Source organism: Rutidosis leptorrhynchoides, chromosome 2 (genome assembly GCF_046630445.1).
Source record: "Rutidosis leptorrhynchoides isolate AG116_Rl617_1_P2 chromosome 2, CSIRO_AGI_Rlap_v1, whole genome shotgun sequence".
In the NCBI taxonomy this organism is placed as follows: domain Eukaryota; kingdom Viridiplantae; phylum Streptophyta; class Magnoliopsida; order Asterales; family Asteraceae; genus Rutidosis; species Rutidosis leptorrhynchoides.
The window spans coordinates 703,890,570-703,914,694 of NC_092334.1; the positions used below are offsets into that span (position 1 = coordinate 703,890,570).

General features: G+C 33.7%; 1 protein-coding gene and 2 long non-coding RNA genes across 3 annotated transcripts; 1 reads left to right on the forward strand and 2 right to left on the reverse strand.

Annotated features, from left to right (window-relative positions):
• Nucleotides 1-1,323: 1,323 nt before the first annotated feature.
• On the forward strand, nt 1,324-4,886 carry LOC139894147 (pseudo histidine-containing phosphotransfer protein 6). The gene is made up of 5 exons (XM_071877347.1): nt 1,324-1,336; nt 3,860-4,082; nt 4,423-4,566; nt 4,660-4,732; nt 4,824-4,886. Exons 1-5 carry the CDS (start codon nt 1,324-1,326, stop codon nt 4,884-4,886), a joined length of 516 nt encoding a protein of 171 aa, XP_071733448.1.
• Nucleotides 4,887-7,058: 2,172 nt separating this feature from the next.
• LOC139894148 (uncharacterized) lies at nt 7,059-9,310 on the reverse strand. The gene is made up of 4 exons (XR_011774835.1): nt 9,230-9,310; nt 8,665-8,744; nt 7,463-7,769; nt 7,059-7,125 (listed from the first exon to the last, which is right to left on the reverse strand). It is a non-coding gene; the product is annotated as an uncharacterized lncRNA (long non-coding RNA).
• A 318-nt stretch (nt 9,311-9,628) lies between these two features.
• On the reverse strand, nt 9,629-10,513 carry LOC139894149 (uncharacterized). The gene is made up of 3 exons (XR_011774836.1): nt 10,224-10,513; nt 10,057-10,091; nt 9,629-9,743 (listed from the first exon to the last, which is right to left on the reverse strand). It is a non-coding gene; the product is annotated as an uncharacterized lncRNA (long non-coding RNA).
• Nucleotides 10,514-24,125: the final 13,612 nt, after the last annotated feature.

The window sequence follows — 24,125 nt, forward strand, 5'->3', positions numbered from 1 at the left end:
CAAGGAAAAGTTGCATTCACCAAATCATCACCATGTATCATATTTTGACTGCATTGTCAACAGAAGTACTATTGTAAACTATTATTTACGGTGATTGTCTATATGTAGAAATCATCAAATGTCAAAAACCTTTGATTTATATATTCATTTATGGTATGCCTTTTCAAAAGAATGCAATGTTTACAAAACGTATCATATAGAGGTCAAATACCTCGCAATGAAATCAATGAATGACGTGTTCGTCCATATGGATTTGGAGCGATCGTCACATGTGGCTTGATAACCAGTTGTTGTGCGAGAAGTTTGGTAGAATTTTCAGGTTAGAAACCAATAAAGATGCAACAATCTCGGAGCGTATGACAAAAACAAGTACATCATGCTTCTTCAATTGGAGCTGGACGAGAGACCCCACAAGTAGAACACTTACAGAAACAATTTGAGGACAACTTGAGATCATTTCAGCTCGAGGACTCAAAAACAGACACATGGATCTGGACGCTTCAAAACAATGGGTAGTTCTCTTCGAATGCTTTTGACAAGATCCTGAATGACCGACTCCTGCAATTACCAAACCCACGAAGCCCAACCATGCGTAACAACTTGCTGCCACAAAAGATCGGTATTTTTATTTGACGGGCTCGTATGAGTAGGCTACCGGTTAAAGTTGAGTTGGATAAAAGGGACATCGACCTTGATTCGGTCCTTTGTCCGCTTTGCAACAATTGTTAAGATCGTGCTCCTTTGCTAAGATGTTTGGAAGATGACCTTGCATGGTGGAAAAATAGTTCGCAACCTTATTCTGAAATAACACATATGTTTCGAGGTAAATCAAACAATCAACTCACGGGCGAAGCTTCAAAAGTATGGCAAGCAATAAAATGAGTCGTTGGATATTTGTTATTGATAAACGAGATACAATCAATAAGCTTCCAATAGATTTCAAATCGGTCGAAGAAGTTAGCTTTAGATTGGAATAAATGACTTCTTAACTCCGGGATCTATGATGACCATGGTTGACAATAACCGTACGTCAAACAGTTCGTATAGAATTGTCGTGTTTTAGCGTTTCTATTGTAAATTAAATCGAGTGAGATGCATGTACTGTCGAGAGCATATACCTCTATGCTCCTGGATGCTTGTACCAATTTTTGATTCAATATATTGTACCAATTTTTGATTCAATATATTTTCTGCTTCTAAAAAAAAGTTCAACATATATAATAGACACGGAATAAAATGAAATTACACGAGATAAAATGTTTAATTTTTATAAATAATGAAGTAACTAATTAATTCATTAATTTAATTTATGCATAAAAATAAATGTTGAAAGGTGGCGCAGTGGCAGTAGGTGTTGGCCACTTTATGGTATGGTAAGGTATGGTTACGTGACCGAGTGTGAGGTGACATTAGCGGCTGCAAAACCTTGTCGCACACTGCCTATTTATGCACGCGACTAACCTCCTTTTATTTGTGCCTATTTCTATCTACAAACACGCATCATAACCCTTTTAAAAAATATATTTCTATTTAAATATTATATTTTTGTAACTTACTTGTACATTTGCCTAGCTATTGGCCAACATTCTCATCGATGTTACTAAACACTCTCTTTACTAATCATGTATACCTTTTCCCCACTTCCAATTTATTTTTTATTTATTTCTTCTCACACACTTTGTACTCTATAAAGTCTTTTTAATCTCTAATTCTTCCGGGCAAGAATAACCTAACTATGCAACAATTTGACACTATAATGATATAGAACTTAAGCTAAACCACTAGTGCAGACGGTATCATACGCCTATCATTGACTCATTTCTCCGCTTGGGACTGGCGTATTAATATTCTTTTTCAACAAGAGTAACGTTAAAAAAATTGATAAAAATACAGTATAGTAGTTTAAAATGTGAAATTTTAACATACAAATAAACTAAAAATTTTGGTCATCAGGAACGACTGATCCAATTGCCTTATATTAGGGTTCCAATGTATAATGAAATACTCTCTCCGTTCTAATTTAATAGTTAGCGGACAAAAAACACAGTCATACCATATGTTTTATTTACTTTACCATTTTTCCTCTTACTTTTAAAAAAATAGATGCACAAATAATGATTACATAGCACCCTCAACATAAACAAGTGAACATAGAACGAGTACGCAACCTAAAACAATATGATGAATAGACAACTATGAATATTAGGTTATGACAATTCGACGTTTGGTTGGAGATAATTCAGGCAGACCGGATTGTGTTGTTTTCAAGGATTAAAAGAGATGGTCAAGTCGTCAAATATTGAAGTTGGTGATGAAGCGGGTAGGAAGTACTTTTGTGTTTGCTTAGGTGTAGCGTGTAAAGGATTTTGCCGAGAATGGTTTGCGCACACTAGTAAATTTCTGGTTTTCGTGGTGAAGAGCTCTAATCTTAAGGGCGGTGAAAAGAAGTTGGCCAAGTTGAAGAAGAAGGTGGGCCCTGATGACTCATTTAGATTGTGAGATAACCAATGTTGATATTGATTTTGGTTATGCGGTCCAAAACTTGTTTAGAGAATCTTCAGGTTGATCTGATTGCCGGTTCTAACTTGGATTCGACCTCAGATTGTTCGACTAAAATTTTTAGATTTTCGATGTGTTAGCGAGACGAGGTTTGACTCCTCCTTCGGGAATTCTCATTGGTGACGCTTCGGCGAATGTGTTGACGTATTCTTTCAAATCTCGTACGGGCAAGGCCGTCAAGTATAGTATATAGTTGATGGTAAACAACGAACCAGTCTAAGAGTTATAATTTTGTCCGCGCTTTGGAACATTTAGAGGTTACAAAACACCCTTATTATAATTGGCTTATTACAATTGGTTGTTTCGTAACCTCCAAATGTTTCAAAGCGCGTACAAAATTATAACTTTTAGAATGGTTCTTTGCTTATCATCAACTTTATTATAATTGACAGCCTTGTCTATACGAGATTTGAAGTAATACGTCAACACATTCGTCGAACCGTCATTAATGAGAAATCCCAAAGAAAGAGGAATCAAACCTCACCTCGCTAACACAACGAAAACCCAAAAATTTTATTCAAACAATCCGAGGTCGAATCCAAGTTAAAGCTGGCAATCTGATCAACACCTAGAGATTCTCTAAACAAGTTTTGGACCGCATCATTAAAATCACTATGAACATCGTTATCACACAAAGTAAACGAATATCCGAGCCCACATTCTTCTTCAACTTGTCCAACTTTTTTCACCACCCTTAAGATTAGTGCTCTTCACCATGGGAACACGGAATTTTTTGGTGTTCGAAAACCATTCCCGGCAAAATCCTTTACATGCTACATCCGAGTAAACACAAAACTTCCTACCCGCTTCATTACCAACATCAATATTCGACGCCTTGACCAACTCTCTTTAATCCTTGAACACAATACAATCCGGTCTACCTGAATTTCCAACCAGTCGAATTGTCGTAACCTAATATCCATAGTAGTCTATTCATCATTATTGTTTTAGGTTGCGTACCCATCCTATGTCCACTTGTTTAATTATGTTGGGGTACTATTATAGTCAATATTATCGAACTTAAAAACCATCTACAAATTGGCTAAAGATCATATTTTGGTCTTAAATTTTTTTAGTAGCTATAATTTGTTATTTTAATTTAACGATTTTGGCCCATTTATCAAGTGACCCCAACGACGCAGCCAAAGTAAAAACATACTTCCACCATAAAAAGTGACAGGTCACATATTCGTTAATGCTATAAATAGAATACCTCCTGAAGAAGCACTAATTCAATTATCCTCTTACACAAAAAGACACCAACTTAACTTGTTCCTTATTTTTTGGGTTAAACCAAAAGCCAAAACGGGTGTTCCACTGTGGTTACTTGGATTCGGAGCAGTTCGTCTGCGAACCGATATGAACCGACTATTGTCGTTACTCTTTCATCAAGGTGTTCTCGATGAACAATTCTTACAACTCCAACAACTTCAAGATCAATCCTCTCCAAATTTCGTATCCGAAGTTATCACTATTTACTTTCATGAATCCGAAAAGCAGTTACGCAACCTACGACATCTATTGTAAGTCTACATTTTCATTTATTTCATCTTTTCGACTTCAACTATTCAATTCCATGATAACGTATTCAAACATCACTAACATCATATATTGTGGGTTGCAAGAAAAAGGTCTAAAAACAGTCTAAGGATAATTTATTAGACTGCGTATATTTAAGTAAAAATACCCACTCTTCTCGAATTGTAACCCAACATAAGTGATTAGTATAATATATGATGTATAAACACTTCTATCTATATCACCTAACTTGAGTAATGTTTTATTTTCACATTTGTCATCTTAACTAATACAGTAATAATTACGGATCTTTATCATGTTAATGAAATTTATATCATAATTAAGGTTGGATAGAGAGATGTGGGATTACGTTAAGCTTGGAATACATTTGAATCAATTAATGGGAAGTAGTTCAAGCATTGGTGCAAAGCGAGTTAGAAACATATGCGCTGCATTTCGTGGTGCCGTCGAACAAAATAATCGTTCAGCGTAAGTGTACAAACAGTTTATGAACTGTTCGATACAATACAATAGAATACAATCAATCAAGTTTGTTTAAATTAAGACATTTTGAAAATGCAGGTGCATGAGGGCACTGGAGGTGCTTGAACATGAATACTGCTATTTGAAGAATAAGTTGCATGAACTTTTTCAAGTAATTATTTATTTTAAAGTTTATGCATATTTATATATATTCTTTATACTTATGATCTTATCATTAGTTATCACAATTCAATCTTGTGCAGATAGAGCAACAAAGAGTGCTGGGGGATGCCGTAAGATATCCAGGTGTGGTGCACCAGCAGTGAATCAAAGAGCATCAAGTGTAGTGTCGTTTTGTTTTTACTTATTTTATTTACGATTTTTAAGCAGTAGTAATTTAGTTTCTTTTTGTCTTAAGTTAATTATTACTAGTTGGGCTAGAGGTCTCGGATCTTCGGTCCAGCGGTACCGCGGTTACACTTGTGTACTCGCAGGGCTAGAGGTCTCGGGTTCGAACCTCGTCACCCGCTCTAGGAATTGAAATATATTCCTTGAAGGTGGCCCAAAGGGAAGGTTTTACCGACCCGCTCCGGGACTAAGGTCCGGCCCGCCTGCCCCTCGGGATGGTTTAAGGGTCGGATCCTCAGAGTATGGTTCGGGTTTCCTGCCCGAAAGCGCGTGTGTGTGCAAATAATGACTAAGCTTCGGTCGGACTGATGCAAGCTTGCCTTTCAAAAAAAATTATTACTAGTTGGGAATGTAAAACGAGCAACTTTTTAGTGTTGTCTTATTTGGTCACATACTTTTGGATAGTCGGCGCAAGATTCCTTTCTTACCCTTTTCTTTACGATTTTGTCAAAAATACACACACATTGACAATATTTTAGTACAGTATTACCTTTCCTCTCTCTCTCTCTCTCTCTCTCTCTCTCTCTCTCTCTCTCTCTCTCTGTTTTTTTTTTTATTTCTAAAAGAAATTAAAATTAATATATCATGACCTTCAATAAAAGTGAAGAAAACAATAATGAATTTCTGATTAACTAATAACACACTAACTTTTAAATTTGAAACATGATAAATATCATGAATATTGTTCACGCTCTAATTTTCACAAACAGTGTTCTTGCTTGAGAGTGTTCTTGCTAAACATTATCAATGAGTCCTATATAATTTGGTCGTGATTTTTATTAAAAAGTTTAAATGAATGTAACTGGTAAAGTTGCTTTTACTAATCTATAATAATCATGTTAAGTGAAAATGATATAAACCACTTTAGAGTAAGTCTATTTAAATCCAATTAAGCTACCCATATAGGCTTTTGATCACGATATCCTCAGAAATAACAATCGAATAGTAATAAAATGAAACTTTCCCGGGGTAAAAAATATAGTGATAAAATGTTGTTATACTTGTTAAGTTGTTCTTTATAGTAAAATAATGTATATTACTAATTCTTTATAGTAAAATAATGTATATTACTAATTATGAAAGATCGTTCATGCCGTAATGTACGGTAGGAGAAGCGAAAAGGATATTATTTGTTTTCAAGGGCTAAATAGTTGATTAATTTCATTAACATAAATTTTTCAAGAATGTAACCTCTACTTAAGTGTTGGTAGATTCAGGTCCGCTCGGCCCATGGTCACATGAGCAATGATCCAAGGCGGAATATATACATCATACTAGACTTTGAGAGCCTGTGCGTTGCACGAATGGCTCTAATTACACTAATTTTTAAAAAATAAGTTAATGATGACAATATCAAATGAACATTGAAAATAAAACATCATAGTAGATAATTAAATAAACAATTTAATTATCACTGATATATATTTAACAATTTAATTATCACTTATATTTACCATTGTGTCTTTTTTAGTGTTATTTAGGTGATACTCTTATAGTTACTTATTAATAGCCCGCTTCTATAATGTTTTAGCATTGCCCCATTCAGTACCCAAATTAAAAGATGGTACATACAATGATGGGGCAGCCCATTGTTTACGTAATTACGTTCCCGTATTTTAGGAATAGATTTTAAGAGCCCGTACGTTGTACGTCAGCTCTTAAAAATAGTTTTCGAAAACGTTAGTATTGATAATGATTAGCTGTATGATACAATTACAATGACGAAACCGTTCATTTAATATTTATATTGAAAGCAAATGTGTTGAAAATATTAGTATTGTAAACGCTATTACTGAACACAATTATATCACAACTACATTAGTTCATGAAGGTGTAGCTCAAGTAGAATAGTATAAGCAAATTTACCCGTGAAAGCAAGGTTCTTGAGTTTGGAAAAATAGACAAATCTACTTTACTAATCATATAAGAGCAACCATAATACTTGTAGTAACGTAACATTTCGTCAATATTGAGATTTCCTTTTCTCCCAGCTTTCATATTATAAAGCCTTAATTGCGGTGAGAAACAAAGAATAATTATGCGAGCAAAAAATGTAGCTAGTTGGAGTTAATATTGAAGCGCACTTGAAATACCTTATAATTTTTCTCGTCACATTAAAACCAAGAGGCTTTGCAGATTCATAGCCCATATCCCGAGCTAAATCACATAAACAACACTTTATTAAAATCATACATATATGATGTGAAAATGCTATATGATATAAACAAGAAGTTTCAATCATAGAGAGATAAATATGTCAAACCTTTAAATATAGCAATACCATTCGCTTAATTAAGCACAAAGAGCTATAAAAAATAAATAAATCTCCGGTGAGAGTTACAGAAACCTCACTTTTGTTATTTACAGAACAAATAAGCCCTTTTAGAAAGATATAGATATAGATATTGTTGTGTGTAAAATAAACAAAAAAAATACATACTTAACTTAAGATGTAAATATGCAAGCACGTTAGTAGAGTAACGGTGGTTATTACCTCTCCCATCACTGATCGCTGTTTGCCAATTCGCCCAGACAAATTCTTTACAATTAGCGACCATTTCTGAAAGCCATGTTTTTCACCAACTCCTTTATATGATCATTCTCCTAAATAGACATTAGAAAATTAGATTGTTTATGGCGGGAGTAAATGGTCAAATTTCGGTATTTACTTACTCCTAAATGTGAAATCAATCTTATGACCATGTAATTGTTAATCCTTGCAAAAAAAGATTATTTTTGTAAAAGCCACTTAACTGAATACATTTCTTCACATCAGAGCACATCATATTTTGGTACGTAAGCTGAATACATATAGATATACAAACATCAGAAAACTGATTATGCAACACTCTTTCTAATAGAAAGTGAGATGAATTTTCCTAAAACATATTGTCTTAAAGTTGTATCTGAATCGATTATGTATTCAACTTTAAGACAAAATGGAGATGCTAACAAATGAAACGAAAGCAACGACAGATCAAGATCCTCGTACGCTAGAAGCCCGTTGATATACACATGAAAGAACAACTGATCAAGTGAAAGACTTACAATATCACAAAAATGCAAACGAACAAAAAAAGGACACCACGACTCGAGTCAATTGGTAACCCCCATGTCAAATTAAACATAGAAACTATAGTCAAATTACCCATGTTCATTTCTTGAGCAGTCATATAGACATTCTCAGGTGCAACCTCTACTGAAGGACGACCTTTTTGATAATTTCGGATTTCAGTGGCTCTTATAATTTTAGCAGATGATTTTATATCTAGAAAAATATTCATCGCGAACCCAAGTTCTCCAAAGGGTATCATTAAAAGGTGTTAACTTTGAACCACCAACATTAATTCTATAAACAGTTTCTAAAATTTGTGATGATAGATTCTTGAAATCTTGAATTCCATCTAAAGTAACATACTTTGACCCACCATCAACAATTAGATCAATAGCTGAAAACACTTCACTTGCGTTAACAAAAGCAAACCCATTTTTACTCAAAGGATCAAAACTTATATCCAGATGAAGTTTAATCTGAGTCATCAAATTGGTTTTGAAGACATCCAAAGATTAAAACTTCAAAAGATGAATCCTAATGATACCCAGGTCTAAAGATTCGAGCTTAAAAAAACATAATATAAAATCCCACTGAAATTAGAGATCTATCACTAACGTTTCAAAAGAAAGGTGAATCGTTACCGTATAACTCCACAGGCAAAATCTTGGTACTTTAGAACATAAGTTTTAGGCATAGAGTAGTACACCGAGCATATAATAACCTACATCTCAAAATCATCAAAATTTAAGCTTAATAACAATTTTTAAGTGGCAATAATGAGTTTTAAGAGTTTGCATCTCACAAATAGTAACGGGAAGGTGAAGAAGGATAACGATTAGAATACAACACATGTCATAGCCATATTTGTAAAGCCTAAGGTTGGTTAAGGATTGGTGGCCAAATTTCTGCCCAAATTACTAACCTGATCAAGTTAAAATAATGATTTCTACATGTATCCAAATTTCATATTGACGAATATGAAACTAAAAATGAATACAAATTCATGCTCGTATCAGACAAGTTGCCTTGTATACATTGTAGTAATGACCTGATATTGCAACTCTAAGTTTAAGATGTTGTGTATTTGTAAGCATCTTCACGTGCATGTTTTGCAATAATTAAAATCCATTGACAATTTAAGTAATTTGAAGGTGCAACCTATAATTCAATGTCGTATTCATGAGATCGCTTTTCAGGGTAACATACCTGAATTCAACGTGTTCCTGCAGCTGCACCAGAACATTCTACATCTTGTAGGCTCGTAAGTGCGTTTCTGTAACATAAATCTTGATTCACCAGCCTGCAAGTATTTAATCAAAATTTATTAGTTTGACCCATTTAAAAAGTCAAATTTCTTTTCACATTACAAATCTTGATCTCATTACACTGAATCAATTGACATTGACATTTATCATAAATACATAAACAAAATTAAAATAACAAATATAAACTAAAATTAAATGACATAGAAATTTGTGTTTAGGGTACTAAATATTTAACTGTGAAAACAAATTTCTACCATTCACAGGTAGAAACATATCCAGTAGCATCAAAATGAAAGGATATCAAATAATTGATAGAACAACACTAAAGTCAAGCAAACATGTTTTTTTCTAAGCAGTCAACCGATTGTAGCAACTCTAATAGACTGTTGTGTAAGATCAGGAACGAATCAGCTATGAACTTCACAACATCACTTACTTTTGTCCAATAAACATATCTGTCAACATATACAATTCAACAACCGGTTAATAATTTGTTGCCCAAAGTGATCATAACAAATACGGTATTTAAGGCAATGGGAAAACGAACAAAATATGATATCTTTGAAGCCATCGAAGAATATAGATGTTGGAAACCAAGTTCTCGAGGGCTAACTAATTATCAATTTTTTTCAACAGCCATTTATACAGATTCATGAGAATAATCATATTTTAACCAATATAGTTGAACAAAAGGAAGGCGATCTATTATGCGAGTTCCTTAACATTCATATAAATTGGCAGATCATATTACGATTAAAAAATAAAAACCTGTAAGTTCCTTGCGCCATGGTAAGCGGTGATTGCTAGCATAAACAGTAAAATCAAGTATAAATTATGCAAATCAAATACAATATGAGTAGAAGCATGAAAGTAAGGAATCAAAAAAATATACAAATCGTAATCGTAAAAGAAAAAAAAACAAAATAGCAACTTACCTGTATTCGGATTTGTGTTAAAGCATGATCAAGATTCATGAGAGAACAACATTATGCTTGATAGAAAGGTGTAATGAGGGTGGCGGCATTCGGTTTTTTGGGGAAATCAATTTAATTAGGGTTAGATGAGACGGATTGAATCAAATGGGTACCAATTCAATCACGATTAAATTAAGAACGTATTAGTGATGCCGTGCAGTAATTAAAGGTTTATGAAACATTAGGATTCCGATTCAGGCGTAAATGAAGAAAGAATGTCGAAGGAGATGAAAAACCTAGAGAGTAATTGATGAAACTGTAAGTGAAACGGATGAGAATCCGTAATTTAATTTTTTTTTTTTTTAAAGAAAAAAAAGAAAAACGGAGAGTGATGACACGTGGCGAATGGATAGAGTGTGGGGTTGAGGGTCTGATACATTGGACTTAATCCTCATGGTTTATGTGAGTAAGGGATTTTTCTAAGCTGGATAGTAAATGTAGGTGACTTTTGTAATCTTCGTCTTAATTTAATAGTCTATGTTTGAATATTTAAATATTTCTTTATCAATTGTGACTTAAAATACATTTGTTTATGTCTTAATAATTTTCTAAGTTGCATGTATTATTTGTAATTGTAAATTATATATATATATATATATATCATTTTATCATATGATTTTACTGTTCACGCGATTATTTAATTGGGTAAAGGACATTTCGATCTTTTTTCTTCTTTGGTATACATGCTTAAGATTTGGAACGTTTTCAGTCTCTCCATTTAGCTAGGGGTTTTGCGTTCTCTGTGGTGATTGTAGGCGATCTTCGCCATTTGGAACGATTTCAATCTCCATTGCTCGATTTTAGGGTTTCTCTTCTTCATTGTTGCCTTATTAGGCCTTTCGGTAAATGTTTTTGTTGATTTACCACTGTTTCGTCTTTATTAGGGTCTAACGTTTTTTTGGTGGTGATAGGTACCTAACAGCGATTACAACTTCCTTTATCTGCGACTGGTGACAGTCAATGGTGTAACTATTATGACAATACATTTATATTTATATAATGAATAATTAATACTGATATATTTTCGTATTTCTCAACGATATATATTTTTTATGATAAAAACTAAATCTTTATAACCTATTGGGGACCTTATAAAAAAATGAAGCCTCAAAAAATGTCCAGCCAAGGAAACTACTAAGTTCAACGAGAAGTCCGGGGGGGGGGGTGTGGGGGGAATTGACTTGTTAAGACCCCTTCAGTGATCAAACCTAGCCGTTCAAAATAAAAAAGCAAACAAGCAACGCTACATATATGCTAAGTAAAACAAAATCCGACAAAAATATAGAGGGTAACCAATAAGCTAATGACGAAGATTAGAAACCATCTACTACCCAAGGGAAACCAAAAGACGGACGGACCAAAGGAGGAGCACCATCAAATATCCTTGACGAATTCAGAAAAACTCTTCATCTCGGCACCTTGAACCGATCATCTTTTTTTGGGTTTTATAACTTTAGTCGTTTTCTTAGGCAAATCATAGGAATTAATTAGAAGGGGTATCAACCTTCTCGTATGTTATAACAACCCTCATTTTTTCACTTCTAAATTTACCATTTTACCCTTAAGGTTGTTATAAACTAAAATTTATATGAAATAATTTAAAAGGTATACTATTATATATTGTAATTATATAATAAGAAAACTTATATAAATGAATAATTTACTTTATAAATAATATAAAGTATAATAAATAATGTATTGTGAAAAGGGTTAGATTTTTTGAAAAACAATCGGCTCAAAAGCTTGGTTTTTAAAGTAGATTTTGAAAAGGCTTTTGATAGCCTTAATTGGGATTTTTTGGACGACATGATGAGGTTTATGGGATTTGGTGTTAAGTGGTGGGGGTGGATTTCTTCTTGTTTAAAGACGGCTTCACAATCGGTCCTCGTTAATGGCTCCCCGACAAAAGAATTTAAGCTCGGGAGGGGAGTGAGACAAGGCGATGCTCTTTCGCCTTTTCTTTTTATAATTGCGGCAGAAGGTCTTAATTGGCTTACAAAGTCTGCGGTTGCGAATAATCTCTATGGTGGTGTGGAAATAGGTAATGATAAGATCCCTATTTCTCATCTCCAATATGCGGATGATACGATTTTTTTTGGTACGTGGAGTTTGGATAATATCGAAAATCTCATGAAATTATTAAAGTGCTTTGAATTAAGTTCCGGGATTAAAGTTAATTATAGCAAAAGCAATCTCTTTGGTGTGGGTGTTGACAAAAAGGATGTTGAATTTATGGCAAATCTTTTTGGTTGCAAAGTGGGCTCCTTCCCGTTTATTTATCTTGGTTTGCCTATTGGTACTAACATGAGTAAAGTTGAAAGTTGGAAACCGGTAATTGATAAGTTTGAGAAGCGGTTATCGGATTGGAAGGCTCGTGCGATGTCATTCGGTGGACGTTTAACACTCGTGAGTTCGGTTCTAAATAGTTTGCCGTTGTACTACTTTTCGCTCTTCCGTGCTCCGCCTTGCGTGCTTAAAAAGCTAGAGTGTGTGAGAAGAAATTTTTTTGGGGGTGGGGCGGGTGATGAGTCAAAAATCTCGTGGGTTAAATGGGATGATGTCATTCGCCCTTGGGCTGATGGCGGGCTTAATTTTGGTTCTCTTAATTGTAAAAATCTATCATTAATCGGCAAGTGGTGGTGGAGGTTCCTTACCGAACCCACTTCCTTGTGGATTAATGTTATCAAAAGCATTTATGGGGTTTCGGGGGCTTTCTTTGCGGGTGGGTTTAAATCTATTTCGTGCTCTAATTCTACTTGGAGTAAAATTGTCAAGACAGGTTTCGAGATTGATGGCTTAGGAGTGAACTTCACCAAATCTTTTTCAAAGTTAACCGGGAATGGAAGATGTACAAAATTTTGGAATGATGTGTGGGTCAAAGATAAAGCTCTAAAGGATATCTACAAAAGATTGGTGCGACTTGAGACTAATCTAAATGCGACGGTTGAGGAACGAGTAAAATGGGATGGTCTTCGATGCATGCCGAATTGGGAATGGACACGAGTAGCGACGGGTAGAACAACGGGTGAACTAGAGGATTTGGAAGCGTTGATTTCGAATTTCAAGATGGCACCCGAAAAGGAAGACTCTTGGAATTGGAATATATGCGGGTCCAGTAAATTCTCGAGTAAATCACTTACTAAAGAACTCATGGCTAAGTGTTTTCCTCCTAACTCCTCTAATATCGCTACACTTAGAAATAATCTTGTTCCAATTAAAGTGAGTGTTTTCGTATGGAGGGTAAGGCGGGGAAGAATCCCCGTATTGTTCGAACTTGACAAGAGGGGTGTGGATCTTAATTCTGTCCTTTGCCCTTTATGCGATGATACGGTTGAAACGGTTAGCCATGCTTTGTTCTCGTGTAAGTTGGTTCGGGAAATTTGGGATAAAATCTTCAAGTGGTGGGGAATTGATTCTACACAAGTTAGCATTGAACACATTCTAAACGTGGACTCTTACTTGCGTTGTTCGGACTTGGGGAAAAAGATTTGGAAAGCTATGGTGTGGACTACCGTTTACCTCATTTGGAAAAATAGGAACCAAAAGGTCTTCAAAAGGGTATGTTGGTCTCCTCCGGTCACTCTTAACGAAATACAAGTGAAGAGCTACGAGTGGATCGCGAAAAGAAGTAAATCTAAAAACATCGATTGGCTTGATTGGTTGCAAAATCCTCATCTATTTGTCTTATAACCAATTTGTTGTTAGTGAGTTGTAATACATTCGAGTTTTGTTTAGATGTTTGGCATAGGATTCTCTCTCGGCATCTTTATGCCCATCATCTTGTGAGAAACATTGTAAATTTGTGTTAATAATATAATTTGCCGTTAAAAAAAATTGTGACATTTATGAAATTAATAAAACTATAAGGTAATAAATTTAATTATAAAATTATAATTATATTAAATAAATATAAAAATGTCAAAAATATTAATTTAAATTCAGATTTATTAAATTAATTAAAATAAAAGTTAATTTAATAAAAATTCTAGAAACTTCTTATAAGAATAAGTGTGAGAATATATGTATATATATATATATATATATATATATATATATATATATATATATATATATATATATATATATATATATATATATATATATATATATATATATATATATATATATATATTTATAAAAACGAATTTAAATAAGAAAAAGGGCTAGCTACATTTTTTTTGAACAAGATAAATAATTCTTATCAACTTTTCTAAAATTTAAATTCAACATTATCACTTTTATTTATATTTTCTTTTTATTTAAAAATTCAATTTTTTTTACTATAAATACCTATCCACTCTTCATAAAATTTTGTCACAAAAAAAAAAAAAAAAAAAAAAATTCAAGAAACTCACTCATTCTCTCTTGAATAAATACTTTGTAAGTTTCTTTTCTTTCTTTTATTTTTTTATTCGAGTTATATTATTTTTATAGCCGATTGTCCTCTTTTTTATTTATAAATTATACATAACAAGATTAAATGCATATACTATGTTATGAGATCATAAAATAAAGGTACAAGATTCTGGAAAATTTTATATTTTATAAAATTCGAATTTAATGCTTAATTGTTATTAAAATCATATTTAAATACAGATAGGATTAAAAATATGTTTAAATATGTAAAAATTATATAAAATCAAGAAAAATATTTTTTATAATATATTGTAAAAATTAAATACAAATTATTATTATTGTTACTGTGTAACGATAATTAGGGAAAATACATAATAAATCGAATTAAATCATTAAAAGTCAGTAAAATTGCAAAAATATTTTTTACAGATGTTATTACACATATATAAATTATTAAAGTCAAAATCTAGATTTACATAATAATTTACATAATTATATTCTATTTATTGTATTCAGAAATTGTTTAATAAACAAGAAAATCAATAAAAGTTATTATAAATACTCATAATCAGTAAAGATAATTTTTACATGTTAGAAATAACTTATAAAAACTATTGAAGTCGAAAATATATTTATATGAATTATTTAAGTATTTAAAAACGTTTTTTATACTATTTATATGTTCGATGTATTATATATAATGTAAATAATTAGTTAAAATTCATAGTAATTGATTTAACACTTATAAAGTTATTATATCAGTATATAAAACTTATATATAAGTTATTTGAATTTTTGTAAACTTTTATCTTAATTATTTATCAGTTAATGAATTAAGTATGTACTTATAATATAAAAATCGAAATAAATAAAAATAACCGAGATAAAATTTTATATAAAATTTTTATATTTTTATTATGATTATTAGGATCTGCGAAAAATGGAAAAACTAATTTTAAATTCGTTTACCTATTTTTAAGTATTTTATGTATTAAACGATCCTAGAAAACAATGTAAATTGCATATAAATTAGAAATTTTGTATATAATATTTTTATAAAAATGTTTATACAGTTATTATATTTATCTAAGTCTGTAAAAATTGAATATATATGTATTTGAATCAAATTAGTATTTATTATGGAATTAAACTTGTTTTATGCATAATTAAGAAATAAAAACAAAGATAAATACAAAAACGAGTTAGATATATTTTACTAAAATTTTCTACATTTTGATATACTGAAATAAATTTATTAAAAGTATATTCATATTTATTTGGTATTTAATTGATATAAAATTCGAAATAGATAATGCCTATATAAAATATAAATTAATCAAATAATATTATTACTAATATAAGATCGGTAAATAAATAAATAAAACATAATTATATAATTATCTAATCCCATACTTAATTATCTATATATTAAACTCATAATATTTATATTATATTAAGAACTTTAAATCTAAATAAAATTAATAATGCTAATACATTATTATTAATAATAATTATACTAAAGCTTATATAATATATGTACTTATTATATAAGTAATCTATTTAAAGTGTGTCGTATTCCTATACGCACATAAATTGTGGAAGCTATAATCATATCGATAATGTATGGCTTATACGAACCTCATCGTTACTTACAGTCATGTGGATGATGTCTAGGTTGCCATGATGGGAATAAGGTTTTGGATTAAACGAAAGGTTGTACACTTATAGTTCAACTGAAAGATCCTGACCCCTAGTTACATATGGTCATCCCCGACTTACTTGATAGCACCGAGGTTTGGGCAAAGTTGTACAGCATCTAAACTTGATTATAGTGGACCCAACTTGTTAAACAAACTGAATAACTCATAAGACTCTTATGAACACTTACTCGTTAGATTGAACAAACTAATGACCAAGCTTATATCTCTTGGTTGAGATCCCGGTCACTTACTCCCGTTCATTCTTCTCTTTCGTGGAAATAACTTCAACTACTGTTAAGATGAACTTCATAGCCCCGTTTTTTACTATTTCGTAACTATTTTATAAACTTTTGAGGTGAGACACATGCTTGCTTTTAAACTATTTTACGCTTTAGACACGAGTACTCAAACTTTAACTATGCTGCCATGCTTTGTTTCATGCTAAATCCCTGCCATGATATCGTTAGTTGCTATGCATAACGCAAACTTAGTTATTGTGAGTACGCCTATTGAGAGTGACGTCTCTAACCACTTGACCTTTGGTATTTGTTTACATAATAATGATTTCAATGACACCGACAGTTCATGGTGTCATGGGGTAACTTTGTTTAGTTTCGATAACATACACTTCAGCACTACTTTTAACTGATATGTCTATATCAACTGTTTATAATTAAACCTTTTGGTCTAAAAACTTTGGTAGTTTACCAACTTAAACCTATAAATTCACCAACCATTTTTGGTTGAAACTTTAAGCATGTGTTGTCTCAGGTGATGATTGCTAAAGATTACTTGCTACTTGGACTGTGCTGCTATGGAGTCCGCATTTATATTTATGTTCTTGCATTTAAATAATTACAATTTATATTTTGGTTTATCATTTGTAATGACAATTTAATTCTGCTGCTTTAATACATTTGGTTTTAATAAAACGTCTCATTTAGAGTTGTTCTCGCTTTACACTTGTGTTTATGTATTGGTTAGTCACAGTTACCCCCGGTCTCATTTAGGGGGTGTGACAGATTGGTATCTGAGCCAGGTTGTTATAGAAAACTAGGATTGCATTTTATGTGTGCCTTATGTGTTAGTTAGGGTGCCTTAGCGATCTTTAGGTCTATAACCTTTCCTGTCTTGATTCTTAAGTACTTTTCCTTTACATCTTATTTCGTGCTTTTACGCCTTCCTTAGAATCATTCTAATCCTCATTCTTTCTTTTCTTTTAGGATGTCGAGCAACAATCCGATCATCATCTCCGACTCTTCCGATTTTGAAGTATCAGTCCACATGCCATTTTACACACATGCTACTCCACCAGCTTCACCAGTGTATGTCCCCGCTACACCGCCTGCTTCCCTAGTCTACATTCCAGCTACGCCACCTCACTCACCCAATGCTGAATCTCCTATGGAAGATGATGCTTATGAGGGTGATACTGAAGGTTGAGGAAATAGTGGAGGAGGCTGTAGAGGTTGAAGAAGAGGAGGAAGAGAAAGTTGAGGTAATTGTAGAAGAAACTGCTAAAGAAGAAGAACCTTCCGAGGAAGAACCCAAGGAAGAATCTGAGCCGTAGAAAGAGCCTGAGCCAGAGCCAGAGCCCCTGTTGTTATAGCTCCTTCTTTAAAAAGGAAGGAACCTGAGACCTCAGATACCGAGGGTTCAAGCTCATCTAAGGAGCCCCATATTACCACTGTTCCCGTATTTTGCACCAACTCTCTTGAGCATGCTATGGTAATGAGTGACTTGCATGAAATGAAAAAAAAACTTTGGTAAGCTAAGGGAAGCTGTTAATGGTCACTTTAGAAAGCTTGAGGAATCGAGTGTACAACATCTTCAGAGAGGCTGCTATGAGACATGATAGGCAGATTGAACAGTAACGTCAGAGGATTGCTGAGCTGGAGAAGTTTGTGATGTAGTTCAAAGGCTACATGAAGGATCAACATAAGCCCAAACAACCGTCTCCTAAGAAAGATTAGTTCCTTAGGATTTCTTTTCTGTTAGTGTTTTTAATATTCTTTGTAAAGGCATATGCCTATGGTACTTTTGTTTTATTTCATGTGTAACAAAAGATACTAGTGATCTTCGTAATGTTTAATGGAATTTAAATGTTTTGGTTATATCTTGTTACTTCCATTATCTATCTTACCTTATCCGTATGTGTATGTTGTGTGAATCTTGTGCATTTATTAGCAAACTTATAACTTATTAGCACCATAAACTCTTCAACTAATACTATATTTATGTATTGAAGAACAATGGCTCGTGGTGGGTCAAACTCAGATCGTGATACTACCAACAACATTTCAAATGTTACTTTAACCGCTGCAAAATTTCAACAACTACTCGCTGCCGCCCAAGGCAACAATAACAACAACCAAGGAAACAAGAATCAGGGGGATCAAAATCCCCTACTTCATGCACCTAAAAGGAATTCATGAACTGCAAGCCTCCATCCTTTAAAGGAAATGAGGAAGTTGTTGAGTTAACCCGTTGGTTCGAGAAAGTCGAATCAATATTTCGAATCTGTAATAGTGGGGATGTCGACCGGGTGAAGTATGCTACCCACACTCTAGGTGGCCTTGCTTTGACCTGGTGGAATGCTTATGACCAGACTGTGGGACTAGATTCTGCAAATGCCATCCCGTGGCCCGTCTTAAAAAGGATGATGAATGATTCTGCCCAAGGAACCAGATTCAAAAATTGAAAGTTGAATTTTGGGAGTTAAAGGTTAAGGGCACCGACATTGAAGCGTACACCAACCGATTTTTAGAGTTGGCTACTTTATGCCCGGACATGATACCTACCGAGCAGAAGAAAATAGAGAGGTATATGGAGGGTCTTCCTGAAGAAATTCAGGGAAATGTTATTGCTACAGGTAAAGAGACTATAGACGGGGTGATATTAATGGCTCAGAATTTAATGATGGCTAAAATGAGAAGAACTGCGGCCAATAAACAAGCCGAGGTAAAGGCTAACGAGGGCAAAAGGAAGTTTGAACCAGCTCAGGGTTCAAGACAATGTTCAAATAAAAAGGCTGTTGATAGTTCTAGAAGTGGCTATGTTGGGACAAAACCTCAATGTACTCGTTGTGATAGGCACCATTTTGGGAAGTGTCAGGCGGAATGCTCTAAGTGTAAGAAGATGGGGCACATAGCTAAGTACCGCATGTCTACGTTTTAAACTACCACAAATCCTGCAACTAAGGCCAACACAACTACCCCCAACTGTTATAATTATGGAGAAGTGGAGCATTTTCGTAACCAGTATCCAAAGAACAAGGGTAACATTGGAAATGCTAAGAGCCGTGCGTTTGTAATGACTGCTGAAGAAGCCCGTGATGATGATGAAGTGATAACGGGTACGTTTCTTGTTAACAACTTCTATGCTATTGTTTTATTTGATTTGGTGCTGATAGAAATTATGTGTCTACTGAATTTTGTGCCTTATTCACTGAAAAACCACAAGCCTTAGAAATTAAGTGTCTTGTAGAAGTAGCAAATGGTAAGGTTATGAAAGGAGACATCGTTTATAAAAATTGTGATCTGATTCTGGCCCACAAATACTTTAAGATCGACCTATTTCCAGTCGAGTTAGGAAGCTTTGATGTAGTCGTAGGGATGGATTGGTTACGTCCATGGAGAGCTGCAATCATGTGCAATGAGAAAACCATTAATATTCCTCTTAAGAATGGGGAAACCCTAATCGTCCAAGGAGAGATAAGTGGTTCTAAACTTAACATCATCTCTTGTATCAAAACCCGTAAGTATCTAATGAAGGGATATCAAGCCATCTTGGCTCATGTTAAGGAAGTTGAACTGGAAGAGAAACACATAAAAGATGTACCGGTGGTTAGAGACTTTCCTGAAGTATTTCCCGAAGAACTCCCTGGTCTCCCTCCCCAACGACAGGTTGAGTTTCAAATTGATTTAACTCTCAGTTCTGCACCTATTGCAAAGGCACCATACCGCTTAGCTTCATCTGAGATGAAGGAACTATCCAACCAACTCCAGGAACTTTTAGGAAAAAGTTTCATTCGTCCTAGCTCGTCTCCGTGGGGAGCACCTGTTCTTTTTGTCAAGAAGAAAGATGGCACGTTGAGGATGTGTATTGATTACCGTGAACTTAAAAAACTAACCATCAAGAATCGTTATCCACTCCCGCGTATTGATGACCTGTTTGACCAATTGCAAGGGTCAAGTACCTATTCAAAGATTGATCTTAGGTCAGGTTATCATCAACTAGGGGTCAAGGAAGCTGATGTTTCTAAGACTGCTTTCCGAACTCGTTATGTACACAATGAGTTCCTTGTCATGCCTTTTGGTTTAACTAATGCTCCTGATGTATTCATAGATCTTATGAACCGCGTATGCAAACCTTATCTTGACCAATTCGTGATCATTTTCATCGAAGATATCTTAATCTATTCTAAGAACGAGAAAGAGCATGAACAACACATGCGATTGATTCTAGAGCTCTTAAAGAAAGACAACTGTATGCCAAGTTCTCCAAGTATGAATTTTAGCTGCGAACCGTACAATTTCTCGAACATGTAGTTGATAGTGAAGGAATACATGTCGATCTGGCAAAAATCACCTCTATTCAGGACTGGGATGTACCTAAGAGTGCGACGCATATTTGTCAATTTTTGGGACTTGCTGGTTATTATCGAAGGTTTATCAAAGACTTTTCTATTCTATCCAAACCTCTCACCAAGCTAACTCATAATGGGAAGAAGTTTGAGTGGTATGAAGAACATGAATCTGCTTTTAAGGTTCTAAAGGATAAATTGACCACAGTCCCGATTCAATCATGACCTGATGGAACCGATGATTTTGTAATTTAATGTGATGCCTCGAACCAAGGTTTCAGATGTGTTTTGATGCAACGTAACAAAGTCATAGCTTACACGTCTAGACAACTGAAGAAACATGAGAAGAACTATACCACACATGACTTGGAGTTAGGAGCTGTAGTATTCACGTTGAAGATGTGGAGACATTACCTCTACGTGATTAAATTCATGGTGTTTACCGATCATAAAAGTCTTCAACATATCTTTGACCAAAAGCAACTAAACATGAGACAAAGGCGTTGGGTCGAGTTATTAAATGACTACGACTGTGAGCTTAAGTATCATCATGGTAAGGAAAATGTAATTGCCGATGCCCTTAGTAGAAAGGATCGTGTCAAACCGATTCGATTCCCAGCTTCAAACATGGTTATTCATACAAATCTTACGTCTCAAATCCGCGAAACACAACTTGAGGCATTGAAGGAAGAAAATGTCCAACATGAGGGACTGAAAGGTCTTGAAAAGCAACTTGAACTCAAGGGAAACGAAACACGGTATTTTAATAACCGAATCTGGGTCCCAATCTTCAGAAATCTTCGAGAACTAGTCTTGGATGAAGCACATAAGACTAGGTATTCTATTCACCCAAGCTATAGTAGAATTTATCAATGTGAAAGAGTTTTATTGGTGGCCTAATTTGAAATCTGATATTGCTGAATATGTGTGCAAGTGTCTTACTTGTTTGAAAGTTTAGGCCGAGCATCAAAAGCTGTCTGGTTTACTTCAACAAATGGATATTCTGTAGTGGAAGTGGGAATGCATCGCTATCGACTTTATTACAAAATTACCCAAGACTTCTAGTGGCAATGATACTATTTGGGTCATAGTGGATCGCCTTACTAAAACTGCACACTTCTTACCGATTAAGGAAACCGACAAAATGGAGAAATTGTCACAACTTTATATCAAAGAGATTGTCTCACGTCATGGAGTCCTTATCTTTATCATTTCTGATCGCGACAGTCGATTCACTTCTAGATTCTGGAAATCTTTACAATCTGCTTTTGGAACTCAACTCGACATGAGTACTAATTATCATCCGCAAACCGATGGTCAAAGTAAACTAACCATTCAAAACTTGGAAGATATGCTTCGTGCTTGTGTTATCGACTTCGGTAAAGGTTGGGATAGACATTTGCCTTTGGCTGAATTTTCTTACAACAACAGTTACCACGCAAGTATTAAGGCTGCACCTTTTGAAGCCTTATACGGATGAAAATGTAGATCCCCACTGTGATGGGGTGAACTAGAGGACAGACAATTAAGTGGTCCTGAAATCATACATGAAACTACCGAAAAGATCGTTCAGATTAAGAAACGATCAGAAACTGCCCGCAGCCGACAGAAGAGCTATGCTGATAATCATCGAAAAACTTTGGAATTCCAAGTTGGTGATAAAGTCATGTTGAAAGTATCCCATAGGAAAGGTGTCGTTCGTTTTGGTAAACGAAGCAAACTAAGTCCGCGTTTTGTTGGACCTTTCAAGATTTCTGAAAGAATTGGTCTCGTGGCATATCGATTAGAACTACCTGTCGAGCTTAGTAGTGTACACGACGTATTTCACGTCTCAAATCTGAAAAAGTGTCTTGCTGATGACACACTTGTTATTCCTTTGGATGATCTCCGCATTGATGATACAATGCACTTCACTTCATCGAAGAACCTATAGAAGTTATGGATCGTGAGGTTAAACGCTTGAAACAGAGCAACATTCCTATTGTTAAGATCCGTTGGAATTCACGAAGAGGCCCCGAGTATACCTGGGAACGTGAAGACCAGATGAGACGGAAATATCCCCATCTCTTCCCAACTACTGATGCATCCGAGAAGTCTACCTAAAACTTCGGGAAGAAGTTTTTATTAACGGGGAGGTACTATAACAATCCTCACTTTTCCACTTCTAAATTTATCATTTTACCCTTAGGGTTGTTATTAACTAAAATTCAAATGAAATAATTTAAAAGGTATACTATTATATATTGTAATTATATAATAAGAAAACTTATATAAATGAATAATTTACTTTATAAATAATATAAAGTATAATAAATAACGTATTGTGACATTTATGAAATTAATAAAACTATAAGGTAATAAATGTAATTATAAAATTATAATTATATTAAATAAATATAAAAATGCCAAAAATATTAATTTAAATTCAGATTTATTAAATTAATTAAAATAAAAGTTAATCTATCTATATTCTATATCACTATTCACTATATCACTATACTAGGTTCTTGAGCCCGTACGTTGCACGGGTCCGTGAAAAAAAATGTAATTTTCAGTTATATTATGTAAATAGAGATACTAACAAATTAGAAAAAGTGTAAGAATTATTTAAGAGCCCGTGATGTTGAAAATTTTTAAAAATTCTTTTGAGTTAAAGAGCCCGTGATATTGACATTTTAAAAATTTCTTTTAAGTTTAAGAGCACGTGGTGTTGACGAATTTTAAAAGTTCTGTTGAGTTTAAGAGCCCGTGGTGTTGACAAATTTTAAAAGTGATTTATGGTGGTGTTAGTAACTTAATGTCTACAAATTTATTTTCTCACCATTAATATCGTTTTAATATGTATAGTATGTAATATTTAGAGTACATTGAAAATTTTTCATGGAACGTAACATTAGTAAAGTATAAGTTATATTATTTTAAAAATTTTACTCCCTCCGTCCTAAAAAAGAGTCCTAGCTAACTTTTTATTGGATTTAAGATATAATAGTGAATTGTCTAATTTGCCCTTAATTTAATGCAGTTATAAAAAGTAACTAATAAATTAATTGATATATTTAAAGTTAAATTTCTAAAATTAAAAAGGACATAATTGGAACTTTAATGATATTTAATGATTATTTAGAGAAACGGACAATAATTTTGGGACAAACTAAAATAGAAAGGTAGACAGTTTTTTGGGACGGAGGGAGTATATACAATTATTTTTTGAATAAAGTGTAA